Source organism: Sphaeramia orbicularis, chromosome 7 (genome assembly GCF_902148855.1).
Source record: "Sphaeramia orbicularis chromosome 7, fSphaOr1.1, whole genome shotgun sequence".
In the NCBI taxonomy this organism is placed as follows: Eukaryota; Metazoa; Chordata; class Actinopteri; order Kurtiformes; family Apogonidae; genus Sphaeramia; species Sphaeramia orbicularis.
In genome coordinates this window covers 24,871,188-24,898,326 of record NC_043963.1, presented here as the reverse complement: position 1 = coordinate 24,898,326, position 27,139 = coordinate 24,871,188, and the positions used below count along the sequence as shown (strand labels likewise).

The 27,139-nt window shown below is 39.3% G+C and overlaps 3 protein-coding genes across 5 annotated transcripts in view; 2 read left to right on the top strand and 1 right to left on the bottom strand.

Annotated features, from left to right (window-relative positions):
• Positions 1-3,828: 3,828 nt before the first annotated feature.
• Positions 3,829-8,372, bottom strand: emilin3a (elastin microfibril interfacer 3a). The gene is made up of 4 exons (XM_030137809.1): positions 7,933-8,372; positions 7,652-7,771; positions 6,973-7,505; positions 3,829-6,253 (listed from the first exon to the last, which is right to left on the bottom strand). Exons 1-4 carry the CDS (start codon positions 8,082-8,084, stop codon positions 4,296-4,298), a joined length of 2,763 nt encoding a protein of 920 aa, XP_029993669.1. The 5' UTR covers positions 8,085-8,372; the 3' UTR covers positions 3,829-4,295.
• A 7,457-nt stretch (positions 8,373-15,829) lies between these two features.
• samd10a (sterile alpha motif domain containing 10a) lies at positions 15,830-21,799 on the top strand. Its single transcript, XM_030137886.1, has 5 exons — positions 15,830-16,138; positions 17,841-18,022; positions 20,933-21,101; positions 21,180-21,320; positions 21,420-21,799. The coding sequence occupies exons 1-5, from the start codon at positions 16,126-16,128 to the stop codon at positions 21,440-21,442; spliced, it is 528 nt and encodes a 175-aa protein (XP_029993746.1). The 5' UTR covers positions 15,830-16,125; the 3' UTR covers positions 21,443-21,799.
• A 74-nt stretch (positions 21,800-21,873) lies between these two features.
• uckl1a (uridine-cytidine kinase 1-like 1a) overlaps positions 21,874-27,139 on the top strand; it is a 15,142-nt gene continuing 9,876 nt past the window's right edge. Inside the window, exon 1 of one of the 3 annotated variants that reach the window (XM_030137839.1) lies at positions 21,874-22,000. In XM_030137839.1, the coding sequence (XP_029993699.1) occupies positions 21,912-22,000 (89 nt within the window). In that variant the 5' untranslated portion in view covers positions 21,874-21,911. Of the gene's footprint in view, positions 22,001-25,053; positions 25,369-25,630; positions 25,786-27,139 lie in introns of those variants that run through there. The other 2 variants (XM_030137841.1, XM_030137842.1) reach the window with 2 other exon arrangements.

The window sequence follows — 27,139 nt, the reverse complement described above, 5'->3', positions numbered from 1 at the left end:
AGAACATTTTTTTGGGAACTGACACAAAAGCAACACTGGATCTTTATGGGCTAAATTATTTGCCCTTTATATATTTCTCTTTCAGTTATATAGAAAATTTCTTTACTGCTGCTTTTTTTATACTTGAACACTGTAACACCCAATAATTTCCCCTAGGATTAATAAAGTATTCTGATTCTGATTCTAAATTGAATTTCAATGTGGCAAATGAACACACAAAGAGAAATGTCTTAAATAAATTAACTAGAGAATAACTACTACCAACAAATAAATGAATTGCTTATTCATCTGCAATTAAGAAACCATTCATTTTTGCACCATCAAAGTTTTTCATGAGCCTATGTTAGTGCTTTAGTTGCTCTCCAGCCATATTTTATGATGACAGTTAATTTATGGTTGAGAGTCATCCATACGTGGGTGAAAAGACTCGGGAAGAGAGAATGCTGAGACCACAATGTCCTCGTCACAGCAGTTTGACTCAGAGGGGTGCATTTGATGTACAATGTGAGATGTTTATTTCTGGCTGCAAACCTGTCCAGTGCCTCATTCATTCAGCTAAGTATAAAGTAGAACGAGTGTAAGACCTTAAGGCTCCATAGGGCAAATATGTCTATTTCAGCAATATGTCTTTCTGACAAGCATTAAGAAGTAATAAATGAAAAGTGAACGCAATCCAGAGACGTATCTAATTCCCTCTCATTCATCATGCAGCTCATTGCATCCAGGTCCATCTAATTCAATGGCTCATTTGCCATGAAAATACTTTAAGTGAGTCTGTCTGTCTTTGCCTCTCATCTATGAAAGATTTCATGGTTCTTAAAGAAGAATGGAACATATGCATGTGTAAGTCTGTTAATTCTACACATTAGTCAATTTAGGACGTTACAGAACCAGTTAACCCTTGAAAAACTAGGAATTTTTCTGTGGGGATTTCCAAATGATTTTTTTCCTCTACATTTAACCTTTCCAAACTGATTTATTACCATTTATTATATTATTATCCTCTGTATTTTAAATTTTTCATTAAAAAATATAGATGTTCATAAAACCTCAGCGTAAACTCAAAGGTTAGAATATCATCATGGAGAAAACTGAAGAAAACATGACTTTTTCAGCAAAATATATTGGTGAATTAATGTTGTGTGAGATGATGGTGTTTCCATGTTCACTACAGAGCTCCTGAACATCCAACTGGATCATATCTGATGACCATGAAAAGCTGAGAAATTGCATTTTACCTAAATTATTTAATGTTTTGATAGGATTAGTGGTTCAAAAGTTCTTATATATTTTAGATCAGTTGATGCTTTTGGTTTGGTGGAGGTCAGCTGTGTTCAGGGTAAAATTTAGACAGTTAAGGACAAGGATCAGCACTCCCACTTCTTGAAAAAAAAAACAGTTTTAATGGTTGTGTGTGCGTTATTAGTGGACATAAAACCCGGCTTATTGTTGTATAGTTTCAAGTAAGTCTTTATTGGCTTTGTGATTACTTTTTGGAGTAATTAAATAATGAATTATAATCAAGACAGCTTAAGTTGGTTAGTTGATTAATAGTGGCATCAATATTAACATGTGCCCTCAACCCCAAGCAAAATAATAATATGAAGAGTTCTTCAATGTTCTTTCAACATTTTTTTGGAAGAAATGCCCCTCTTGAGCAGAAACAGTGCCATACACCTTAATCCTGCATAAAACAACCTCCCAGACGTGCCCCTAATAAAATTTCCGTATGTTTTTACACTTAAGGGTAGCACCTCAGCCAAATAGAAAGTTTTTAATCAAGTTGAAACCAAACTCCACAACCTTGCCTTAAGAATCCTAATTTGCAGGATGTTAAAAAAAACCTGAGGCCAAAACCCCTGTTCGTGTCTGTAGGTGACCTATGTGCATGAAATTTAATCTTCATGTCTGTGGGAGAACTTAATTTACCTTCTGCTACCTTTCGTAAACTTAATAATCTGCTCTTGACTTTGGGGACTGAGCCAAATTGCAGTTTAGGCACCTTAACTCTGCCAGGAATCCATCTTCTGAAAGTGTCATATGAGACCAAAGGAAGTGTATAGGTAAGAACTCTGCATTTTATCTTCCTGTCACATAAGAGTGTTCCGGAGATGAACAGTGGATATAGGATGCAACATTCTTAGTACTTGTTTATATGTACAGTATATTCTGTGAAAATATCCACAAACTACTATATTAAGACCTATATGTTATTATTTATATTTTTCTAGGTCAGTTCCTGATGCCTTACGCACTTCATCTGTGAGTTTTCTTCAGTAACTTGTGCAGCTCAAGACAACAGCTGTAGTTCCACTATACACATCAATGCAGCTTGAAAAATGTAAAATCCTGGAGCTTATTACTGAGCTGTGAGTCCTTGATTTAAGGTAACTCCTCACTTGTGCTCTGTCATGTGTAAGCCAACTGTAATCAACATTGTCTGTTCAGCGCCCATCACTTTAATGAGGACAAAACAGTTCTTTCACCTTAAGCTTCTGGAAAGGACATTATATAGGCTGATTCACATTTTAACCCACTTGAGCTATTTGTTTACTCAAATATCCTTTGTCCTCTGTCTTTGTGCCAGCTTTGCCTTTTGCAATTTGGGAGCGAGCCTTGGCCATTGACAGTCGGCAAGTTGTGCAGGGAGCATAACTCAGAATCAGATCCATGAGTGAGCACTGAAGGGACTCAGAGTCAGAGGAGACAAATTCACTAGAGCCCCAACTGCCCTTTCTGTCCAAGTGTCTACTTGGAAGCAAACAAGATTAATGTGTTGTTGTCTGGCTTGTGTGAGGCGTGAACTTAAATGAAGTATGGGAGGAATACAAAAAAAAAAAAAAAATGCAATGACAGAGATGTAACAAAATGAGAGAAAGGGAAAGTGAAGGATCAGAAGTGATGTGAAATGTCAGTGTAATATCATTTGTGTAAATCTTATGCATATGACCTTCCTACATTTTTTCAGTTTGTACCATTTCATGTACATTAGTATAATAACACTTTTATGTTTTCACCTTTTTAGTAGCAGTCAAAGCTCTCTGTCTTCCCAACACTTCCTGTATGTGTATATTTGCATATACTGTAAACTTGCATTATTATCTGGGTTACATTTGTGTCTCGACATTGCACCATCATTTAGCTCTTCCGACATAAATTTGCTGTCTATCTTTTGTGTCTGACCTCCTTTCCTTCCAGGCTTTTCCTTAGTTATTATTCTGCACATGTCTCAGGCTACGTTTTCACACACAGTGGACTCATCTCCCATATAGCTGTCATTTTAATGGTTGTTTGTCCAATGGGGAAATAGAAACTAACAGGGGAGGTTTATCAACAAGGTCACCTATGGCCCCGTTGTAACGTTCAATAAGAACTGTACTAAAACACCAGCCTGGTGAGATTCATGATACACAAAGAGAGAGAGTGAAAGAATAAGACATCAGGCTACTTCAGGGTTGTCTCTCTATATCACCTTGGCAATAATGGCAGTATGTGCCAAGCAAAGGAAGAGAAACACAGCATGTTTACCCTGATCCCCACAGCTGGATTCAGCAAAGTCAGTCCTAAATCCCTGGCGTTCTGCAGTATTAATGCTTCTCTATTGCCCTCTAGTGGTGTCTCGCTCATTTGCATCAGCAGTTATCTCAGTAAAAAATGCAGGTTGATTTAACCAGCAGAATATGGTGAGGACAATATTTTTTACCTCAAATGTAACCAAGAAATACAAATTATAACTAAAAATCTTAACAGTAAAGACATGTTTATTTCTGTGTCAGTACTCAGAAAGTACCATACAATATTTTTTGAAATTAGAAATGAATGCTCAACTGAAACCATATAAAAAACATAATATCTTCTCATTCTTCTAGTCTAGACATAACAAAAATCAGTACAAAAACATACACATGTAAACATTGTTAAACAACAGTTCATATAAGAATTTTTCATGAGCTTTGTAAAAACAGTAAGACAGACGCTGTTCTTTACCTTTTCTTCAGTCATTGGGGCTCGAGATAATAAATGAATTAATATTATTATTCAACAGTTCAAGTCAGCACCTTCATTATTAAACTGAAAATTTTATCATATGTGCAGGTAGAATTAGCTGCCTTTTGCCTTACTAATTGTTATGTAAGATACTGTAAACTAACTAAAGCTATCGTTATTTCAGTGCAGGTTTAAAACCTTTATATATTACAAAACCAATGATAAAATTAGGTTTTTGTGGACTTCCATAATACCTGCAGAAAATTTACTCTTCAGCGTGTATTGTTAAAAGCTATTGTCCAAATAAACTAAAACAAAGTGAATGTGTCCCCTCGTTTTGGCTTTGCCTCTGGCTCTAAACTCTGCTGAGTTGGCTCCACCTTGCTGGTGCAGTTTTTGAGTTCGTCTTTCAGCTCAGACAGCTGCTGAGCATGGCTGGAGAGGGTCCCATTGACTTGCAGGAGAAGCCCACTCGACTGTCTCTCCAGCTCTTCCCTGATTCTCTCCAGGTCCTCTGCCAACAGATTTAGACCCTTACACTTGTCCTCTACACTCGCAACACGCCCTCCAACCTCTGTTACCTCTCTCTGCACCCCAAGAGCTGTGCTTCTGCAGCCCTGGACCTCATTGGCCAGCCTCCTCTTCATCTCTAGCAGCTCACCCTTTAATCGGGTGACTTTGCGTTCACCTACCCCCAGCATTGAAGCCTGATGTCCAACCAACTGGACCACACCCTTCATCTGTTGGGCGAGACGGGCCTCCCTCTCATGCCAGGAGCTGTTAACTTGTCCCACTTGGTGAACCACTGTCCCCAAGGACTCCTGAAGGCCTCTCACTGTGCGGTTAACAGAGTGGATATTGAACTTAAGGATTGTTAGTTGGCCGTGGATTGGATATTCCTCCTCAGCCTGTTCCTGCTGGTCCCTGAGGGCCAGATTCCTCAGGATGTTTTGCAGTGTAATGTTGAGGTTATTTAAACGGTCAGCTTGAAGGTCAAGCGTCCCCTTCATATCCTGCTCCGCTGCCACATTATAACTCGGTGCAGCAGAGTCTCCCTGGACGGCAGAGGGAGTTTCAGGGGAGGTACACAATGAAGAGCAGCGAGTTTCAAGGCTGCTCAGGTGCTTCTGCACTCTGTCTACATCCACTTCTAGTCTCCCCCGGAGGGACTCCAGCTCTGTCTCTAGGGTGGGAACAGCATGACCCTCTAGCAGAGCAGGGGCAGTGGCATTACCCAGCTCCTCCAAAGCTGTCATCAGACGGCCCTCTAAAGCCTTTAACTTCCCTTCCATTCTGGCCTCCAGGCCTTGTCCTATATCAGGTCTGTCGAAGATGGCACTTCTTCCAGACTCATTTATTTTTGCTTTCCCAGTGACATTAAGCTTGGTTTCTACATACGCCAGACGCCCCTCCAAAATCCCCTCGATGTGGTCCTTATGACCACTCAGCTCCACTCTCAAGTGCACCTGTGACTGATTGAGACCTGCTACTGATGTTTCCAGCAGCTGCACCCTCTCAACCAGTCCTGTTACTCTACTACAGCAACTGTCTGGTGCCTTTAAACCATGGATCTGAGCCCGAAGCTTTCCCATATCCCTTCTTAAATTTGTGGTACTTTCGGCCAGAGCATCTTCCATGTGCTCCTGCCTCTCACTTTGCTCTCTCTGGCACTGATGATGCACATCCCCAGCTTTCTCCTCACATCGGCTTTCTGCACTTTCCACACGTTTTTCAAACCCACTCAGAATCTCTGTCCGGGCTGCACTCAGCTTGGCATCCATCATATTCTCCATATCTCTTTGGGCATCGCCTGCAAGAATATCAGCGGAGTCTGATGCGATGCCAGATTTATTCGACAGTTTCCTCAGTGCACCATCATGTCCACTCACTGTTGCTTTCAGTTCCTGCAGCTCTGCTGTCTTGGCCTGCAGTTCGGTCCTGAGCTCCTCTACTCTTACACTTAGTTCTGTAAGGCCTGGAAGTGTGTGTGTCCCATCCAGACCCTCTGTCTCAGGGTCTCCTCCAGGAATCTCAACAAACCCCACAGTAGATGGATTAGACGCTACAGCTGGGGCTGAAACTGGACCTGGTGCAGCAGAGAGTAGAGCTGATAGCATCCTGTTGGCATCCTCTCTCAGCGAGGCGCGTAGGCCATCCTCCAGTCCATTCACGGTTCCCCTCAGTGTCTCCAAACCCTGGTGCAGACGTCGCACATCTTCCTCCATTCGGAATAGCCGCTCTTCAGTTTCACTGTCTAAAGTCTGGCCTAAAGAGAGAAAAAAGAGAGATAAATACTGAGGACACTCTTCCTTTAAGATAATTTCACGTTTACATTCACCTTAAGAACCACATTAATCGATCACAATCTAGTATGTCAGTCTGTGCAAATTATATAATTGTAAAATGCTACAATTTAAAGGCTCAGTGTGTCTGCAGTGATATTGTATATTCAATAATGCTGAGAAGAGAGAGAGAGTGACATATTATGCAAACAATGCAAAAATGAAAGTTGCTAGTTTTTTTTTTTTTGTTTCTCTGTATTATAATATTAATTTAAGTTTGTATGTTTGATTTTGGACAAATATACACATTTCAAAAAAAGAAAAAAACCCAAACAAGTTCAAATGCTAATTGTAATATTGGCCACAATGATTACAGGATCAATTGTAACCAAATGAGAATGTCCTAATTAATACAAGATAATGGTAATCAGACCTTGACTGATTTCAAGACCTGATGTGTTTCTGTTACAGATAAGTGAATTAGTGTGAGTATAAGCAATTAATACATATAGAATAGACAAAGTTCTATATACAATAGATTAAGTGTAACTGGGACTCAGCATGTAATCATTGCATCTGGTCAAAGGTGATTACTGATGTGTATTAATAGGAATAAAAAAGAAATGAAAATTATTCTGTCTTTAAAGGCAACAGTGTATTTAAAAAAGGACTTGATAGTCAAAGTGTGTGTATAAGGTCTCACCTTCAGCTGGTTCACCACCAGAGGGAGAGGGTGTTTCCATGGAGACATGTTCCTCAGGTTCCATGCTGTGCTCAGGTTGATGTTCATGGTCATGGTCTTGGTCATGCTCTGGGTGATGTGGTTCCTGGTGGTCTGGCATTGGCATAGGCTCTGGTTCAGGTGAATAAGGCTCAAAGGAGGTATCTGGGTAGGAGGAGGACCTTGGAGGGCCAAAGTGATGCATGGGGTAAGAGTTAAAACTACCAGTAGGAGGTCCTTGGGGCTGACTCCATGGGTTGGCCTTTACAGCAGTGTTCATGGGTGGACCCTTGAACATGGGACCTTTGTACTGTGGGCCTTTAAACTGCGGCCCCTTAAACGGTGGTCCTTTCATTGGTGGGCCCTTGAAAGGTGGCATCATATTCATGGGGTGGTGATAAGCTGGAGGTCCGTCCATACAGGCATAACCAGAGTAACCTGGACAGCAACGCCACTCCAGCTCAGTGACAGTTTTATGTGCCACTTTGTACATTGGTTTGTACATCAAACGATACCTGAGAAAGACACACACACAAAAAAACTATGACTCAGAAATAGACATACAGCTATAGTGTTTTGTATTTGAAAATGATGTGAAGAAATGTTTTTGGATTTAAAAGATCATTAAAAAAAGTTGTAATGAGAGCCGTCTTTCACTCACAGCAAAGTTGGGCATTTTTTGCCCCAGGAGCACTTGTTGTACTCAACTTTCACATATGGAGCTGCTCCATCCTGCATCGTAAATGTCACAGTCTTTTCAATGACATAAGCACAGTGGTTCCTTTAAGAGAAGAGATGAGGTTGGAAGAAAAAGTTTGGACACAGAAAATATACAGCAGTCTCTGAAATAGAAATGCTGCCTTTCAAAGAAAATGGTAAAGTAATATTTGAAGTCCAAGGACAAGACAAACAGAAAGTCAAACAGACAGAGTCAGAACTTACTTGTGTCTGCTGGTGGGTTTCCCTGGGACATGGTGTTGATTCAGCCCAGTTTTATACTGAGGAAACTGGACTGGTCTGTAAAATTTTGTTTCAACCAGTGACACAAATAAAGTCATGAACACAAAAGGAGTCACAACTCTCACAAAATTCATCCTGGAAGATTAACTTCTTAAAAAGTAAAAAAAAAAAAACAACTGAAGAATAAGTCTTCAAATTGATGAAGATGAAAAAGGTATTCCTCTGTCAGGGGCAAGTAAAGCTTATAAAAAGCACACCCTAAATATTCCTCTCCATTCACTTGATATGGAAATGATTGTTGCCAAGTCTCAAGCAAAAGATATCACTAAAGAAACAAACTCAATAAATTTAAAAAATGACACCAGAAAAAAAGAGTTCAGTCTCTGAAGTTCAACCTTTGGCTGTGGTGTAAAACCGAATGCCACTGTGTGGATGCTGACCCTGGCTTTGGGTGTGGTGGACTGTGGTGGAGCTACAAGAGTCCACTGTGAGTTTTGGGGACTAGAGACGCCACTAATAGGGCCCCTCTACCACCATTTGCATATCTCCTCCCACTCAGGCTTCACAAAATAACACCAAACTGACACTAGAGGAGAAAAGTCAGCAGTCACCTTCACAGTTAATGTTATGTTGGTGGCATTTCTTTAACTTTTTAGAAAATCCTGTTTTTATGATACATCTAGTCAGAAGGCTGCTTCCACCAATCAGAGCTCAGACATTTTCCCATGATGACATCACGGCAAAACAAAGTGGAAACATCACTTCAGCTCAAGAGTGTACTACTCTACTAAAAAAAGGCATACAGTCACAGAAAAAATATTAGACCACCCCTTGTTTTCTTCAATATCTCTTTCATTTTATTGCCTGGGAAAACTAAACATACATTTGTTTGGACAAATATAATGATAGCAAGAAAAATAGCTCATAAGAGTTTAATTTCATTTTCCATGTTTTCTTGATAACCAAAATCACTTCAGTTCTTACATCAATAGCTATGGCATTGTACTGACAAAAACAGTGCTTTTAGGCATTCCATGTTTTCTTTTCTGTCTGTTTTAGTCACATGATTCCCACAGGAGTTAGTACTTGATTGCATAACCATTGTTTCTGATGACTTTTGATGGTCTAATAATTTTTTCCGCACCTGTACATTCCTTCATTACATTCTGTACTATTAGACTGGAATGTTTTGTAAAATTTTTGTCAAATTGTGTAGCATAGATGGAACTGGTTATTTATTGGTTCTGTAGAGTATCGCATACAGTTACCTTCATTGTTTTAACTTGTTCTGAAACAGACACAAAAATACAAAAGTGATATATTAACCTAATGTAAATGAGCTCAGTATTACACGTGGTACTTTCCTATTGTAAAGTTGTGTTTCAGCATACTTTCACATTTCACATCCAGCATTTAAAGCATGATTATATTGTTGAGGTTATACTGTATAACAGACTGAGTGGTTTATCTTCTCTATAGTTCATCTATTTGCACATATATGGTTCTTTACTTCGCACATGCATATGAAAACTAGCTAATCTCTGACCTAACAGCAAACCTCCAGGAATGGGAACAAATAAAAACTGTACCCTGAGCTGAAACCTACAGTACACACCCATGCCTCTGAGTACTTTGCTTCACAAACCAACGCATTCATTCCCAACACAGGCCTTTGTACAGCGGAACAGGCCGAGCGTAGCCTCCCAACTGCACAGCTAGGACACTTTCCACTTTCAAGACACTTGGAAGGAAAACTTCAGTTGCATGTATTTCACATCAGTTTACTAAAACTTTTCCTCTGAAGCCTAAGCTTTACATATGGAAAGGAAGTATTAACCAGATGGACTTTTGGAGGACAAATTTAAGACTCATCTAAATAAACTCAAAGCCTTCAAATAAAACCTGTTTGGCTTTTAAAGCTGTTGATTGCATTTTGCTTTCCTTTCTGTTCAGGTACTTTATTCAATCACACTAGAAAAAAAATATCATATCATCAGAGTATGTTATTCCTTTACCGGGTAAAACATTTTCCTTGTTATACTATGTCTCTATGTTTCCACATTTAGGTGAAAGGAACATAGGAGCAAACGAAATACCACAGTTTCCATTTATCACCTAAAGGATGGTCTGAAGGTCCATGTTTTATGCACTGACATTGTTGTTGGTATTTTAGCAGCTGTATGGAGCCAAAAATATTTTCCTTGACCCTTTTCATAACATGGCTTCACTGTAGACAAGACTGACATTGTGTCCATTATTTTGCAAGGATCTTTTGATTTGCCCTTTTTAGAAGCATGCCCATTTCCTGTATCCTGTTGTCGCAGGCCCACCTCTTTTACCTAGAAACACTCTTTTACTTGCATATAAACAGTAGTGTGGGTGTGTTTGTGTTTTGCGTGTTACACATTATCGTCACTCTTTAACCTCATGATTTGTCAACAAGCTCCCATTGTATCAGGTGAAACATGTTGCCGGGCGTACGCCATCCAGGCTCAGAGCCTCTGGTTCTGCGAAACAAGTGCAGCTTTATTCTGCACCACAGTGGCAGTTCCACCCAGGTTTTTCCTTGAATGGCATCACTGAGTTACAGCTGTTTTAGGTTGTACTCACCTGCCCGTCATAACACTTGCGTCACAGTTTAGGCTGTTCACGCACCTCTTGACATCGTCACATTATATGAACAGATGGAGACCTGATTTGCCTGCATTCCAACAAAAATAGATTCACACACTGGAAAATGTCATCAGTTTGTTTATACCGCTGAGTAACTCATACATGCATTTAAACACATACGTCTATGAAAGTCTGGACCACATACGGGCAGGTCCAGCTTATGTTTATCTGCTTAATTTCTATGTCTGTTTAGTTTTACACCAGTGAGTCACATTCTGAACCTGCCTGTAAAACTCTTTGTTTTTCCAGCAAAGTTGGTGTTTATCAGACTGTGGCTTTGGCACTGCTCTCCTCTTGAGGTGTTTCTATTGTATTGTATTTAGAAAATACAATACAATAGCCGATGTTAAGACCAATGTTATTTTGTTTTTATCTTGGTTGTGTTGTTATTTTTCCCCCTTTTGTGCCAAGAAAACTAAAGCACTCTTAATCAGGAAAATAACTGTATTAAAATCTTACAAGCTTTCATCTTTGTATGTTTGATCACAAAATCAGTCATGCAGTTTACAAAGCAATCTGGAATATAACACAACAGACAGCAGTGAACTATTATTATTAAATTTCATCTTGTTTTCTGACATTGGCCATAACCAAGGTTCTGTAGCGACATCTGTGCATCCCTACTTTAATTTGCAAATAATTTATTTTGTATTTATTTTGAACTTACATGAAATAACAGATACATTTGCAGGGTTTTCTCTACCATAAGGTTAATCACCCAAGTTCAAAAAGCAGCAAATAAACATAACATGAAAACTAACTAAAAATGTTTTTCTTATATCTAGTGGTTGGGGTTGGTCCCTAATGTTTCTGGCTGGGGGGCACCCAAACTCAGACCAGTCCAAGTCTTCCACAAATATAGGGAAAGTATACAAAATTAGTCAAGTAACATCCAGTACATTCGGTGCTGTAGTACAACCACAGCACCGAAGGCCTCCAGAAACTGAGGAAAGTCTCCTTGTTTTGTTTGTCAGAGCACATTTCATATTTTTATAGTTTCCTCATGCATTCATCTTCAGTTTTAACCATTGCCACAAGTCTGGTTAAACTACAGAAAGCAAAGTTTAAGAGGAAAGGGTTAGAATGCAGATTACTGCTTAAACATCTGTTTGATTTGCTGCATTGTTTGTGTGTTTTCGAGTGGCCTATATCCGCTCTTGTACATTAACAGCCATGTGAAAGGACAAACAAGACTGACTAGTCCCAACACTTCGCAAACCCGAACCTTGTTTCCTGTGCTGGGCTGCTCCTTTTTTATGTGTTTTCTTTTTACCCTTGTAAGATCTGGTCTGGTTGCGTATAATTAGCTTAATTTTTCATTAACCAAACGTTTCTTCTTGTTGTACTTATGAATATGTTTATGCTGTGGGATTAATATTGCATTAAGTCATTTAGTGGGACGGACGTTTGCCTGAATAAACCTAATTTGGTGGTCACATAGGGAGCAAGAGGTCACAGCACACTTCACACTTAAGCCAAGAGCCTCAGTGTGTTTGCTGTTGCCATCCTCGTGGCAGTGTGTACACATCTGGACAGCCCCACATGTGCACACACATACACAAACATCACAAGGATTGTCCGCTTTATACAAACGCATCTGTTCCAGACCACCTTTTCAAGTTTTACCTTTGTGTCTCCATTCTGTTGTGCTCATGATAAATTACTCACATGATTGTCTTGTTTTTAAAGAACAGCGCTCTATATCTGCACTAAATTGTTTTCATTGTAGAGACACAATGCATTCAGTTTACACAGTTTTCTCAAATTGTTTTCACTCAAACTAACCCATCAGCAAGGCTTTGTGTTTTTCAGGCTCATACACATTTTCGCCTTCATCATAAAATGCAACTACAATATTAGATGCTATGTGAAAGCAACATTTCATTTCAATATGAATAACACTACAAAATGTGATCGACGCAGTGTATAATGTATTCATCTTTTGCGTGTATACTTTTAATCAGGGCTGCGTGGTTTGCTCAAAGTCTTCATGTGATCCTTGTTGGCAGTATTGAGTTGTGCAGTTTTTGTCTCTTGCCTGATTAGTAAAGAAAATAATCATTTTGAAATATGTATTTTTTTCCAACTCAAACCTCTTGAACTAGTATAAAAATCTTCAAAGCAGTAATAGAAAATTTGCATGTTTTTTACACAGTGCACCTCTCTAAACCTCTCCTTAGTGTCACTGAATCCAAAATATCACCAGACACACACTGGAGCTTTAAATTACAGCATTTTACACAGGCTGACATTGCATCACATTTGTGATTTGATAAATTGTGCAGCTCTGCTTTCAGTGTTCAAATGAATACTTTTCATGCTACAGAGCTGCAGAGGTGTATTTTCTGTAAATTATAGAGCGTTGCATGACTTAATAAGGTGCATATAATTTTCACATTAGGGTTGTAAGATTAATTATTGTGCCAGGCAGCATGTTGATAAACTAAGCAATACTGAGCCCACCACTGTGAATTTGTAAGTAAGTAATACTTTATTTACATAGTACTTTTCCAAACAAAGTTAAAGGTGCTGTACAAGATAAAACAATACACGGCATAAGAAAAATAATTAATTCACAATAGAGGTACAGCATGAATTAACCCTTAAAGACCTAGAACTATGATTGTAGCAAGTTACAAATGAATTCTTATCTACATTTAACCTTTCCAAACTGATTCATGACCATTTATTATAATGTTGTTCTTGGCATTTTACATTTTTCTATGAAAATATGATTTTTTTCCCATATTTAATTTACTGATTGTGCAGATGTTCCTAAAACCCCAGATTAAATTCAAAGGTTATTTTAACAGAACAGAGAAAACTGAAGAAAAGTGATTTTTTTTTCAGCCAAATATATCATTAACTGAATATAAAAACAAGCTTCTACAGCCACGGTCCTTTGTCAAAGTACATGGGTTTTGTTCGTGAATCAGTGTTGTGGAAGATGACAGCATTTCCATGTTCACTATGGAGCCTCTGATCATCCATATGGGTCATATCAGAGGACGATGAGAAGCTGAGAAACTGTATTTTATGTGAATTATTTGCATGTATTGATAGGATCAGTGGTTCAACAGTTATTAAACATTTTAGATCTGTAGATGCTTTTGGTCGACAACAGCTGTTTAGGTTCTTTGAAGGTTAAAGAGCAAGGCTATGATTTTACACTGATTTAACATAAACTTTACAGCACAAAATCTAGAAATGAAATCTATAATGCAGCTAAAATCATGAATGCACCTAGTGGTGATTGTAGATTTTAAAAGTAGACAGTGCTCAGTATGAGATAGTTGACAATTGACAGTATGTGACTGCCCTCTTGTGTTAACCACTGGTTTAGACTCAGAGAGGAAAAACTGAACCATGGCTGCCTCTTCAGTCTCAACTTCATCTCTTTTACTTTTATTACCAACAACTGGTGGTGACCCGGCAAGCTAAGAAACTATTTACTATGATGTTCCAAAAAAACATTATAGTTGGGTAGGTTTTTGTTTACTGTTTAGTCTAAAAATTAAATACTATGCTGGACATTTTAGGTCACGCTTCAATGACCACAAAACAGTTGATGGAGAAGAATTCCGTGGTTAAACATTAAAACAAAAGGCAGCTGCTCAGTGTAAACCTCTAATGTATACTATTAATATTTGAGGCTCTTTGATGTTCTCTCCTGTGGAAACTATTAATTCAAGCGGTCCCTTTCATCTTTTAGCACACTAACCAGGCCAAATGTGCCCATGGTTAAAGTTTAAGAGGAGCCCCAATTCTCCAGTCTCTGTTTTCTCAATACCATCTGCAGAAACCAGTCGCTCCCCCTCCCTGCCAATTAAATTCAGACTAGTTTACAATCCCAATCCCATGTGCTGTTTGTGGTGTAATTGGGGTGCACTACAATGCAAATTTGTGACCATCTTTGTTAAAAACTCAGGAAACTCAGGGAAAAAATGGTGATGGTGGCTTGGTAATGCAAGCACTGATTGTGGGGAGATATAGGAGAATATCTGACAGATTGTTATCTACTGTGCAGGCGTTTCAAATAAACATCAATCACATGATGCAATATCAAAAACAGAAGCAGGCGAGTTCTGCCTCTCAGATCCATGCTGGGCAGTGCTTGTTTCTGTAAAGAACTAAGAGACAGTTTTAAAGCAGAACGTTACCAGCGAACGCAGCACCACACCCCTCGTTATAAAATGTCTTGGCATTGTGAGCAGGATGGAGCTTGAACTCTTAATATATGCACATGCCCTCTGACCAACCATCGTTACACCTCACAACACCTGCACACATTTGTTTCAGTCACTGATCCGGTGCCATTTGCACTCCTGTTACCTTGATGTGTCTAATCTCCTTTCATCATCACAAATGCACCTCTAGTCTCCTGCCAAAAGCCGTCTCAGAAGGGCAGTCATGTTTTCATCTGCACAGGAAAAAGCTCTGCATACCCCATGAATGTTACAGTTTGATTTCACAAAAGCTGCAGCGTCAGATTTTTGAGAATATTCTGCCAAACGGCTTCAAAATCAGAGCAGCCAGATATAAAAGAATAAAATATTTATGAATATTCAGAAGAAAACTGCAAAAATGTATTTTAGCCCAGACCCTTCAGGAGCTCTCCCACAGCTATTCCCAAAGCTAGCCTCCAATTTGTAGCAATGGAGAAACAGAAAAATCCCTTTTTTAATCGTATTATAGATGGAAAGATCATCCTAGTTTCAACGTGAAGAGAGTCGTATGTATTGTGCTGCTCATAAATGAGAGGTCATAGGTCACTGTGCAGCTTTGTTAGGCCTAATCTGTTCAATAATATGAGTCAGTGGGCAGGTGGAGCAGGAGTGGTGCTCTATGAACTCTGTGCTCTGATGTCCTGCAGCTCCTCTGGACAAATCCCACATAGAGAGTCCATCCCGGAGAGGGCTCGCTGCCCACAGGCGCGCACAGAGCTCCCTTTCTTTAAGAAAGGCAACGGGGAATTCCTTATGGTGGATGCTGCAGTGATGAGAAGCCTTTTCATCCGGCTGTTTTTTTTTCAAAGACTCCACTGGCTGTGTTAATTACAGGGCCCGGGGCTGCACTTTGAGCTCACTGCGCTTTCGCATGCTCTTGAGAAAAAGCCGCGCATCTGATTCTCACGACACAGATAAACCACACACAAATACACGCACACGCAAGCGCATACGCAAGCGCTCGCCTGTGCGCGCATAGCTCTGTGCCAGCGGAACCAGTCAGCCAGCTGCTGGGGGGACATTCCTGTCTGTTTTTAACTACTTCAACCCACAGACACTGGCGACGATTGACGCCGTGCCTGAGCTGGTTTTGAGGCATTTCCCGGTCCAGACCAGCAGGGTTCAGGAGGATGACGAGGCTCGCTGCTCCTGTCAGAGCTCAGTCAAACTTTTGTGCGTAAACAGAGCGGAGCTTCGCGCACAGAGGAGGAGAGGTGGGCGCAGGAGCCGGAGACGATGGCACACTTTGACTAAACGACCAGGACTGGAAAACGTTATGGCTGTGGACGGTAGGCAGCTTTTTAAGGCGTTGAATTACCATATATCGGTAAAACAGTAAGTAAAATACAGTCTTGTGCACTTCAGCTTCAGTCAGTTTGATACTTAGTACTTGCAAGACCGGTTTTCCAGGTATGTTCGCAGTCAGATTTAGTACAAAAAACGTATTGTGTACTATAGTTTTGCAATAATAAAGTCCATATATTAGATCAGAGTATTTTAATAGATGAAGAAAACTACACCTACGACTGGAAATATAACTGACATTCTGCAGAATAATAATCCACCTCGTTTAAGGTGTTACAAAGGCAGAGTCAGTACTGTGTAAGCCCCATTGAGAATATTTAAGGATCATTATGGTGATTTTAAGAAGGAATAACAGGTTGACTGCTGGTCTGAAGGGCAGTGACTCGGTGCTGAAACGGACAGCGAAAAATGGACCAGAATCACCTCAATGAATGACGGCGGTGATTGATTTTAGTGGCTGAGGATGTGATTTTTACTGATGGTTCCAGTTATACCACAGACTGAAGCCCATTTGTGTAGAATCTGCATATAATGTATCAAGCCTGATGACAGCAGGTGGACTCAGGTGGTAGTTTATGATGGTCTTGTTCAGATGCTGAATTTGGAAATTTTCAGATAGACAGAAATAGAAGCTGTAATTTCCATGTAAGATCCCAAAGAAGCGTAATGTAGGCGAACATAGTAAGCTCTCGGGATCATGAAAGTCTGGGGATGTTGGCAGTCTGACAAATAGTTAATAGTTAATTATTTCCATTTAATCTGAAAAGAGGGATGTTTGTGTTTACAGTATCCATCTGGGGAACTAATAACAGTATGAGAAAAGGTTTATGCATACACAGTCTCGCCTCACACCTCAAAGAAACAAAAACTGCATACAGAGTTTTTGTCAGTGAAGCCGTCAATTTGCCTTGATGATTGCAAGACTCAGCTTTGCTGTGCCCTCAGCGGGATGTGTTGAATGACAGAAAAGCGGCACAAAGCAAGAAAACCAAAGGACACTTTCATCTCCTCAAACTCTCATTCCCACCGAAAGCCTTTCTCATTCTGTCCTTTCAAATTCTTTTAGTCAATTAAAGATGTTGAAATGCTCATTATTGCATACACAAACACAGCTGCGCACAACGCTCCACACGTTAAAAAGAAGAAAAATCTTCCTCCATAAGAAAATTCTTCCAATCTGGCACATGAATCAGTAATGACCTGTGGCTTTCTGCCAGTATTGGTGCCAGTAACAGCATGTTTACTGTAGTTCCACACTTTTTTAATTACTGGATGTTGGGAAGCCACCTGCTATTGAGGCAGTTTGGATGTCTGCCTACAGGCCTCCTCGTAATGATGAGAAAGTGCCCTGTCTGATAGCTCCAAAATTCACCTACGGGCTCTGCTCAGAGTAATGGTGTATTTACACACTGGTTTCCAGGAAGTACCCCGAAGCGTGTCCAGGCTCAGGTAACTTTGAACATTACCTCATTCTTGCTCAGTTTCAGAAGAGCAAGTATGAACAGGCAAGTCATAATGAGATCACTACTGAATGACGGCCTGTCTATGTGGTCGACTTTCGTTTTGAGGTTGTATACTGAGGAGTTTTGTGTTTTCCATGACATGTCTCATGCTGTTTTTTCATTGTCAGTAGTGATTGTCACATCTGTCTGCCTGATTATTATGTCTCCACTTGTGTCTCTCCAGCTGCATCCAGTTTCAGTTTCTGCAGGCCAGCTGTAGAGTATAGGGCTTTACCGGAAGACTTCAAGCACCAGCTGAGTCGACGGACAGGTGGGAACCTAACCTGGCACGACGGACGTGGACAGAAAACAGCAGGAGGCAGAACAGTGAAGTTACTGCAGCAGCCGGGTACAGAGGCCCTACAGGTACAGAACCCAAACACACCTACTGTTATAAACCATGATGTTTGGCCTTCTGCAGGTCCATTAAGAGGATAAGCTCCAATAATTTCAAGGGTCTTGAAAGGGATAATGTCCAATGAAAACACTCCTCCCACCCCCTGCTACTGATCTATATTCACTTCAGGAGCATCATCAAAGTTCTCTGCACTGTGACAGAACATGAACTGGCTCTGAGCTCGGAAATGAATTAATAATGGTCTCAAATAAAGGGTGAAACCTGCAAAACCCTGTTAAGGAGATGCATCAATTAACCCCTGAAGTCTGAGACTGCTACTCACTGCTAAAAATAACTATTGTTCTGAAATATTTAATAACTTCTGAACCACTCATCTCGTATGCATCAAAAACTCAGGTAAAAAGTAATATCTTAGATTTTGTCTCATTTCGTCATTGAGCTCCACGGTGAAGGCTTATTGTTTTCCAACATTTGTTCATGGTCATTTGGTAATAAATTCCTCTGCAAAAATAAATCAGTCTATCCACATGTCAAGTAAATGGAATATAAATGGAAAAAAAGGTTTTACTGAAAATTGCCCTGGTAAATATTGAACTAAGGGGATATAACTTGGGTTAGAGGGTCAGAAAAATTTATTTGGAAGTTGAAAACAAGTACAGCTTTCTAAATAAGAGATAACTTTCCAAGGTTCTGTCTGAGCTTACAGTAAAAAAAAAAAACATTTGACTGCCTTTGTTAAAAATATTTTTTTTAAATTCACCCATCCTCAGACAAAGTAAAAGTAAATGAAACAGATGAAACTTCGGTTTGTCCTGAATTATACGATGAATGACACCTGATGCCAACTGCTCTTAGAACGTTTTGAGTCGTAGAGGGTTAATTTATTGTTATGTTACTGGACAACATTAATGACAGTATGTGACAACTGGCAGAACTGGCATCCTAGTTAATATGTGTTTTTGAAGATGACTCAGTCCAATAAAAGTCCTGCTTTCTGACTGTTGATCATCCCTGCTGTTAGTGTTTACTGCAGCAGTTGAAGTCTATCGAGTATCACCATATATGGAAAATAAGAGCATTTTGAGCATTTGTTTTTCATATAAGGTTCAACATTTCCTCTTAGTTCAGTTGCATTCTCGCATTTATGCTACACAGACACAAACTGATTTACTTCAGCTGTGGCTGTTTAATCTACCTAGGAGCGCATGCAAAGGAATGTTTAGCATTTCTTCTCTCACATTTACTTTCAGAAATGTCTGGAAGAAAATTCCTATAAAGCAAATGTGGGCTGGTCATCATCTGTTGTCACAAATGGGCGCTTTGTTAGCAGAGAATGGACGTTGCTCTCTCCCCAGCGGGCTGGTGGGCTCTAACAGCCTTTTAGTTTGGCTTTAAATAGCTCAGGTCTTCCAACACACACACTATGCTGCAGCACCACTCAGTACAGAGAAAAACAGCAGTTAGTTTTATACAGAAGATGTGATGTTTTGCAGTTTATGATTGCCGGTTTGTTTGGTAGTGAAGAAATATGCACTGCTTTTTTTTAAAGATCTTTATGTGAAACTGTTATCAGATCCACTCTGTATTCTGTTCCAGTTTCATCTGAATCTTCACTTGAAGTTTGTCTCCTTGTCTGATACAACACTGCTCATGCTCATGCCGTCTGCCATCAACAGAAGCAATCCATTTGTGCTGTAGACTGGCCTCATTTAAAGCCCTTGGTTACAAGTCGGAGAGCCCATGCCTTTGTCTTCACCTCATGAAAGGCTCTTTAAAAGGCAGCTATGAGCTGAGGCTAAAGCTGCAAACATAGAACTGGGCTGGGCTGATAACACAGTTCTGCACAAAGTGTTGTTTGTTGGTTTCAATCCTCTTGGTTGCACATATTGTAGTGGTTAGTTTATTTTTGTCTTGAAGAACATGAACTTAATGAGCGTTTGGAATATGTGCTGCACATGTGTGCAGTATTTTTCCACAGTGTAGTGGTTCCTCTTTCAGTTAGTCTTTTTGCATATATTACTGTTCTCAGTTTTTCTCTCACTGCAGCCACAGTCCTCACAGGCACACTATTATGATGGGGTAAAAAAGAAAAAGAAACAATCTGTAAATACTCATTATAGTCACTGTCTCTCATCTGACTGCCTCCATGTTTAATGTGACCAATTGTGTTGCATTGCTGTAAACACAGGCAACACAGTACAATCGGTGTTTGGAGGTTAAAGGCAAGATTGGGCATGTTGAAATGTAAATGAGCAGTCATTAGAATACCTGGGTGAACATGTGTTTGTGGTGAAGACCATGTAAAGTGGTGAGCCATAACAAGAAAAACTGAATACTAATTATTGGCTCCCACTTTCTCATCAGATCACGTCAAACAGCATTTTTAAATGTAACTGAAGGCACTCCTCAAGCATGGACCTTGGTTACTGAAATGTAGGAGCACGTTTTCTTCAAGCACCTCTTTCCTGCACAGTGAATCGCTGAAGTTGCTGAATTTTTAAACCTGATTGACTGATCAAAGCCACAGTTTGATTAGTCCTGCACAGTTTTACATCCTGTACATCTATAAGATTAAAGCAGTGGATCTCATGATCACACTGCCGTACATGCCTGTCTTTCTGCTACTGTCGCAGAAGCTGCAACATGTTCGCTAAACTTACGGATGTTCACAGAGTGTTTGATCTGTGGGTACATAAGGTCACAGTTTGTCCTAATAAGTTTACAAACTGTTCCTGCTCTTACAGACTTGTGCACAGGGCTTTTGATGTATGGTATGTGTGTCAGGAGATGTAAGGCTCTGATCATATCGTTTTGAGGATGTGAGATGTTTAAAACCTGATTTGTAGTCGGGATCAGGTCAGAGAAAATCATAAGTCTTTTTTTCTGCATTAATATTTTTTTCTCGTATGTTTCTGCAGTATCATTCCAGTGACAGCTATGGGATATATCACACAAGCCCGACACAGCCCAGCCTGATTCGTCCCGTTGTGCTTTGGTCGCAGCAAGATGTTTGTAAATGGCTGAAGAAACACTGTCCTCACAATTACCTGACCTACGTTGAAGCATTCTCCCATCACGCCATCACAGGTCGAATTGCCAAAATATTCTATTAGCAGGATGAGGAAATAAAAACAGATTTTCGAGCGCTTTGCTTTCGCCTCACAGGTCGTGCACTGTTGCGACTGAACGGGGAGAAATTAGAGAGGATGGGTTTGGTTCAAGAGACTCTTCGGCAGGAGCTGCTGCAGCAGGTACTTCAGCTTCAGGTACAGGAGGAAGGACGAAACCTGCAGCTGCTCAGCAGAGGTGATGCCATGTAATTTTTTTTTTTTTTTTTTTTTACCACTTTACTCTCAGGCTTTGGCTTAAAACCTGGAAAAGTATTAACTCTTCTGTCATTTGCAGGTTCTTTTGGAAATATATCATAGCAAGGGTTGGTCCTGCTGGAAGAACACTGGAATCACTGAATATTTACTCAAATGTGAATCAGAGTTGTTGGATTGTACGCCCAGTGAGGTCAAAGTATTGTTTCCTCCAGCCATGTCTAGGACTATTGTTACATGGAAGTTGGCAGCTTTTCATTTCTACTCTACACAAAAAAACAGACATGTCTGTGTGGATATGACAAACTCTGCGGACTGTTAGAAAAGCATTGTGACAATCTGTTTTGTCAACGCTGTCTATGCCGTTATTAATTATTTCTCTTTCTGTCTCTGCTTATTTCTTTGTGTGTGCCATTTTTTTATTGCCAGAAAAAAATAAATTGATAAAAATGACAAAACATCTGAGTTTTGTTAATTCATGCCGGGATATTTCCTGAAAAGCAGCCGTTTGGAGGCACGTGACGATAAACTACATTACCCATAATCCACCGCGCGGTTAAGAAGTAGTCCATCCATGGCTGTAACCAGCCGATGCCGGCTCCGAGGTCGCAAGATCGCTATGGAAACGGAGTGCGGGAAAATAATGTCCTGCCGCTCGGACAGGTACACGATACTGCGCATTTTTACCTGTGTTTGCATTCTCTTTATTTACGTGATCTGTGTGATTTTTGATGTTTTATTCAGACACAGCGTCCTGATCCCGTAATGTAGGCTAATCACACTCACTCCCCCTCCTGCCAGAAGTAGGTTACATGTAACAGCGCACTGATAAAGACACATTTCGGCTGTTATGGTGATACATTTGATAGTATTTAAGTCAGTCTGCCTGTGTTATTGTACGGTATAGACACATAATGTGGCTGTAAATTGATCAAATGCGCTGAAACGGGTCCATCAGCAGAAGTAGGTGAGCTGCATGCTGTCACTGCGTCAGAGCCTCCACATGACAAAACACAATATTTAGGCTACATATGTAAGATTAACTGTGTTTAAGAACCCACAGAAATCTATCATAAAAAGCAAAAAATACACAGTAAAAACCTTATTTCCAGGGATACAGTGATTGTAAAATTAAAGGCTTTTTTGTTAATTTCTTATTTTGTTCTCTTTTGTGGCAGTGAAACAAAGAAATGTTCATTATAAGTTAAATAAAATGATTTACTGTAGTGTTTTAATTAAAGCTTTCATCTCACTATCTTTGAATGACAACATGTTCAATAATACAAATATATGAAACATTTATTATAATGTAACAGATAGATAATGATATCAGTGAATAAGGCTAATATTGGCCGATATTGATGTTCAGCTGATATGTGCATTCCTGCCTCTAACATTAAACACAAAAATTATTGCATATTGGAATTAAATTACTTAAATGTACAGTATATTCAATATGAGCAGTTAGTATCAATCAGTCAATCAAATGTATTTATATAGCATCACATCATAACAAAAGTTTTCTCATGACACTTTTCATTTAGAGCTGGTCTTAATCAGACTTTTATTGTACACCCACAGACTAACAGTAACAGGAGACAAATGTAATGGGTGTCAATGAGGGATATGATACTTGATTGTACCCAGTGATCTGCTGTATTATCTGAATAAAATGTTAAAAATAGTAAACACTAGAAAGTACATATTCTTAACTTCATATGAGGGTCATTCCACCTCAAATCTACAGATTTTAATCAGATGCTATTAACTAACCATCTTAAATTTGCTTCATACTCTCAGAATATAATGTTATTTGTCCTGGTAAACACCATAAAAAATGTGAGCCATGCATTAAATATTTAGCAGTTTTTCAACAAAACAAAATGTTGATTTAGGATTTTATTTTTTTGTGTATCTCCACATTGAAGCATGTAACATCTTTCAAATGTTGGTACTTATTTCTCATGTTGTAGTCATTATTATGGTGACTAAGTATTTTTTGTAAAAGGAATAGATTGTTTTCTGTAATGAACTAAATATCTCAAATCTAACAAAGATACAAGGCTGAAATTTTGTATGATGTTTACTAGGATTTTTTTTCTTAACGTATAATAATAATAATAACTTTTATTTATATAGCACCTTTAAAAACTGAGTTTACAAAGTGTTTTGATAGACAGAGCAGAAGGGCACAACAGCAGGATGCCCACGGAGTCAAAATAACAACAGAGGGCTTAACAGGAGGACAGAATTAAACTGAAACTGAAGTAAAACAAGACGCAAGCAAAGACACTAAAACATAGAAAAACAACCCAATACAGTAAAAGAGATAAGAACAGCAAACTAGAAAAACATGACACTCTGAATAAATTTCAATATATTGAAGAAGAGAGGGCAGAGATCACAGAGACATAACATGATGCTGTCAATTCAATATAAAAATGAAGGAATGGAGTAATACAACATCATGTATGTCGATATAAGTGAGTATCCAAAAAAAGGGTAAAATTAAATATTCAAATATTAAAAAAAGACAACATCACATAAATGCAAGTTTATAAAAATGCATTTTAAGATGTCACTGATTCTGCAAGCTTTATCTCCTCGGGCAGGCTGTTCTAAAGTCGAGGGGCCCTGATGGAGAAAGCACTTCACCTTTAGATTTAAGCCTCAACCTTGGAACCGCCAAGAGCCCCCCACCTGAGAATCTAAGACTGCATACTGGCTCATAAGTAGTTAGCATGTCAGCTATGTAGCTAGGGGCCAGGCCCAGTCGGGCTTTAAAAGTGATCAGTAAAGTCTTGAAATCAATTCTAAAATGCACAGGAAGCGGATGGAGTGAAGCCAGGATTGGGATGATGTGATGTCGTCTGTTAAAACCAGTGAGAAGCCTGGCTGCTGCGTTCTGGACCAGTTGGAGGCAGGAGAGTGATTTTTGGTTAATGCCGGAAAGAAGTGAATTACAGTAACTGAGTGTGGAGAATATGAATGAGTGGATGAGTGTTTCCAGGTCGGAGTGTGGGAGCAGTGGTTTGATTCTTGAAATGGTAGATGGAGAAAACAGGACTGGGCTACTTTTATTTTTGTGTGATTGGAAGGTGAGATCTGAATCAAATATTAAAGATTTCTGGCAGTGGACATGACATTTGTGGATAGAGGACTGAGGCTATTTTTGATGGGAATAATGGAATGTGGTGGACTGAACAGTATGACTTCTGATTTGGAGTTATCAAGTTCACTGTAAGCCCGGATAAGTTGAGTTTACTTTAAAAAATTGAGAAAAGTGGTTGCCTTAACAACATTAAGTAATGATTAATGAACTTTTTAAGTACATTTAACTTACATTTAACAAAAATTTTAAGTTATATGTACTTAAAAAGTCCATTAGTTAAATTTATGCTGATGTTATCAGGTCAACGTGAGATCAGTAACTTGCTGATGCCTTGGTTCGATGTCTATTACTGTCATTAAACGATAACTACATGTTTTCACTTGTAGCTGTCAATTCTCAATTCACTCAGTCAAAAACCTTCACTGTCTTAAATGCCATCTGGTAGAACGTGTCTTTCATCCTGATTCAGTGAGTTTGTTGTGTCTCTGTGACTCTTTAACTCAGTGAAGGATCAGCAGAAGAACGCCCTGTTCTCTGTTTGCTTACAGGTACCTCTATTAATACCAGCCAAGCAGCTCTTTGCTGCCAGTGTTACACTGATCCTCTTAGTGTTTGTCTTTCGCAGACAGACCTGGACACAGAGAAAGAAGGACACGTGGACAGTTACAGAGACGTGAGAAACTCTGAGTAAAGGTTTTGCAGAAATGTGAATGATTGGAGAAAAACTCTAGTAGAAACTGTACTGTGGGACTTCTGTCGGGGTTCCACCATTGAGGGCTGTTCACTGTAGTTGTGGGGAGGTTGCCACGGTGACGGGAGAGCTGGAGGGGAGCAGGGTGTTATCTGAAGCAGATATGACTCTGCTGGATGGCACCGGAGCCAGAATCTCTGGCTGCTGGTCCCTCAGGTCCGACCGCAGGTAAGATCCAACTGGACTGTGTGCTGTTGTTTTCTCTGTGACTGGGCCGGATGCCAGTTTTCTCTCACAAAGCTCACGTCCACACTGTGAAAGCTGTGTGAACATGCTGAGCTATGAATAGCACCTAAACAGGGGTTGGTATGAGGTCAGAGGAAGTGCTGGATCTAGGTTAGTTTGGAGGGTTTTGGTGTAAGAGCCATCTCCGGTCTCATTTGTGCTCAGTCTCAGAGGTTTTGCCTGTAGTGTGTCGTAACTAACCGAGCATTTGAAACAGCAGAATATGCAAAACATTCATTAGTCTTCTCTTCTGCTGAAGTTTGCCTCATTTTGTGTGCATATATTAAACAAAATAATTTTGTAATCCAACTACTGGAAATGCAGCACTTTTTTTTTCATGTCCTCAGAGAGCCTGTCACAGTGAGTTTAACATGTTCTAGTTGTCGTCAGTGTTGTGGTGACCTCTTCTTCATCAGAATGAGCTCATTAGTTTAGATTACTAAGGCATCATGCTGAGGCCTAAAGATGAATGTAACCTTTGTTATAAATGACTGAAAACATCATATAAGTATCAGATTTCTACATCTAAATTTCACCTCACCTGCGTTCAACACATCTAAACATACAAACTCATGAACAATCTGATAAAACACACAGAACACTGTCATTGTATAACATCTTCCACCACAGGTTTTGGGATATTTATCTTTGACTTGTGGTGTTTTGTTGTTTGAGATGTTTGACGTCACTCTGTCAACCACAAATATGAAAATGATTGCATTTCTTTTCTTGTTTTCTGTGCATCCACCTACTAATGTTTAACCACATTTATCAGTTTGCTAGTTCTGCTCTATTCATATCATAAAGCTCTGAGGAGTTTATTAACATCTTTTTGTGTAATTATCTTTGGAAACTAAAAGTTTTGGTGCATAAAAGGAAGGGGATATTTTATTATTGTTTATGTCATTTTCCTTCTCTTTTGTCATTGACTGATAGATGCCCTTTGACCGACCACATCTCTGTTTTCGTCTGTCCAGTTTTGTTCTGTCTTGTTCAGTGTGTTCATGTAAACTGGGAATGTATGAAACTTTCTTGAAAACACAATTCAATAATTGTGATCCCGTTTTTCTTTCGTATCATAATGTCAGTTTAGTCATTTTTTATATTGATCGAAATACTTTATCTAAATAATTGTTGTAAATCAAACTAAAGTCCTTCTTAGGGAAGTTTTGCCGCTGTTCAGTTTCTTCGCGTATGAAGCTTGTCGACAGTTTGCAAAGTTATATTTTCAAATTAATTTCACTAACGCGGGCTATCCACACAAAATAAAAAATAAAGTCAAATAACTAACAGATCCACAGGGTCATTCATTCAGTTCTTGGGCTCTAATAAAATATATAAAACCATATTTGCCCTTGGAATCTCCTGAAAAGATGATTCACTTCCCTTTTAGTTTAGGTGTTTTTTTTTGTGTGTGTGTCAAATACCATTTTCAGAATCGAGACTAAAATTTCACTTACTTTAACTAATGTTCAAATGTTAAAATATCAAACTTCGCAGTTCTTAGCAAATTTATGCCTTAACAAATCTTAAGGCATTCAAAGCACAGTTCACCAAAACCCATTTCTGATTCTCACATGGTTTGACAGTTCATTTGTCCTTTTAGACTTACACCATAACATTCATCCAAAGATAATTAACATTCTGACCACTGACAGGTAAAGTGATGGGAATTTGAGTTATCCCATTATAATGGGACCTGTCAGTGGGTGGG

Bases quoted from the DNA above. Each gene is read 5' to 3' on its own strand.
- samd10a (XM_030137886.1), top strand. The intron at 18,023-20,932 runs GTACAGAACCCA...ATGTTTCTGCAG, and splicing joins CGGGTACAGAGGCCCTACAG to TATCATTCCAGTGACAGCTA. The intron at 21,321-21,419 runs GTGATGCCATGT...TGTCATTTGCAG, and splicing joins CCTGCAGCTGCTCAGCAGAG to GTTCTTTTGGAAATATATCA.
- emilin3a (XM_030137809.1), bottom strand. From the start codon at position 8,084: ATGAATTTTGTGAGAGTTGTGACTCCTTTTGTGTTCATGACTTTATTT. The intron at 7,506-7,651 runs GTGAGTGAAAGA...TGTCTTTCTCAG, and splicing joins AAAAAATGCCCAACTTTGCT to GTATCGTTTGATGTACAAAC. The intron at 6,254-6,972 runs GTGAGACCTTAT...TTCTCTCTTTAG, and splicing joins TGGTGGTGAACCAGCTGAAG to GCCAGACTTTAGACAGTGAA.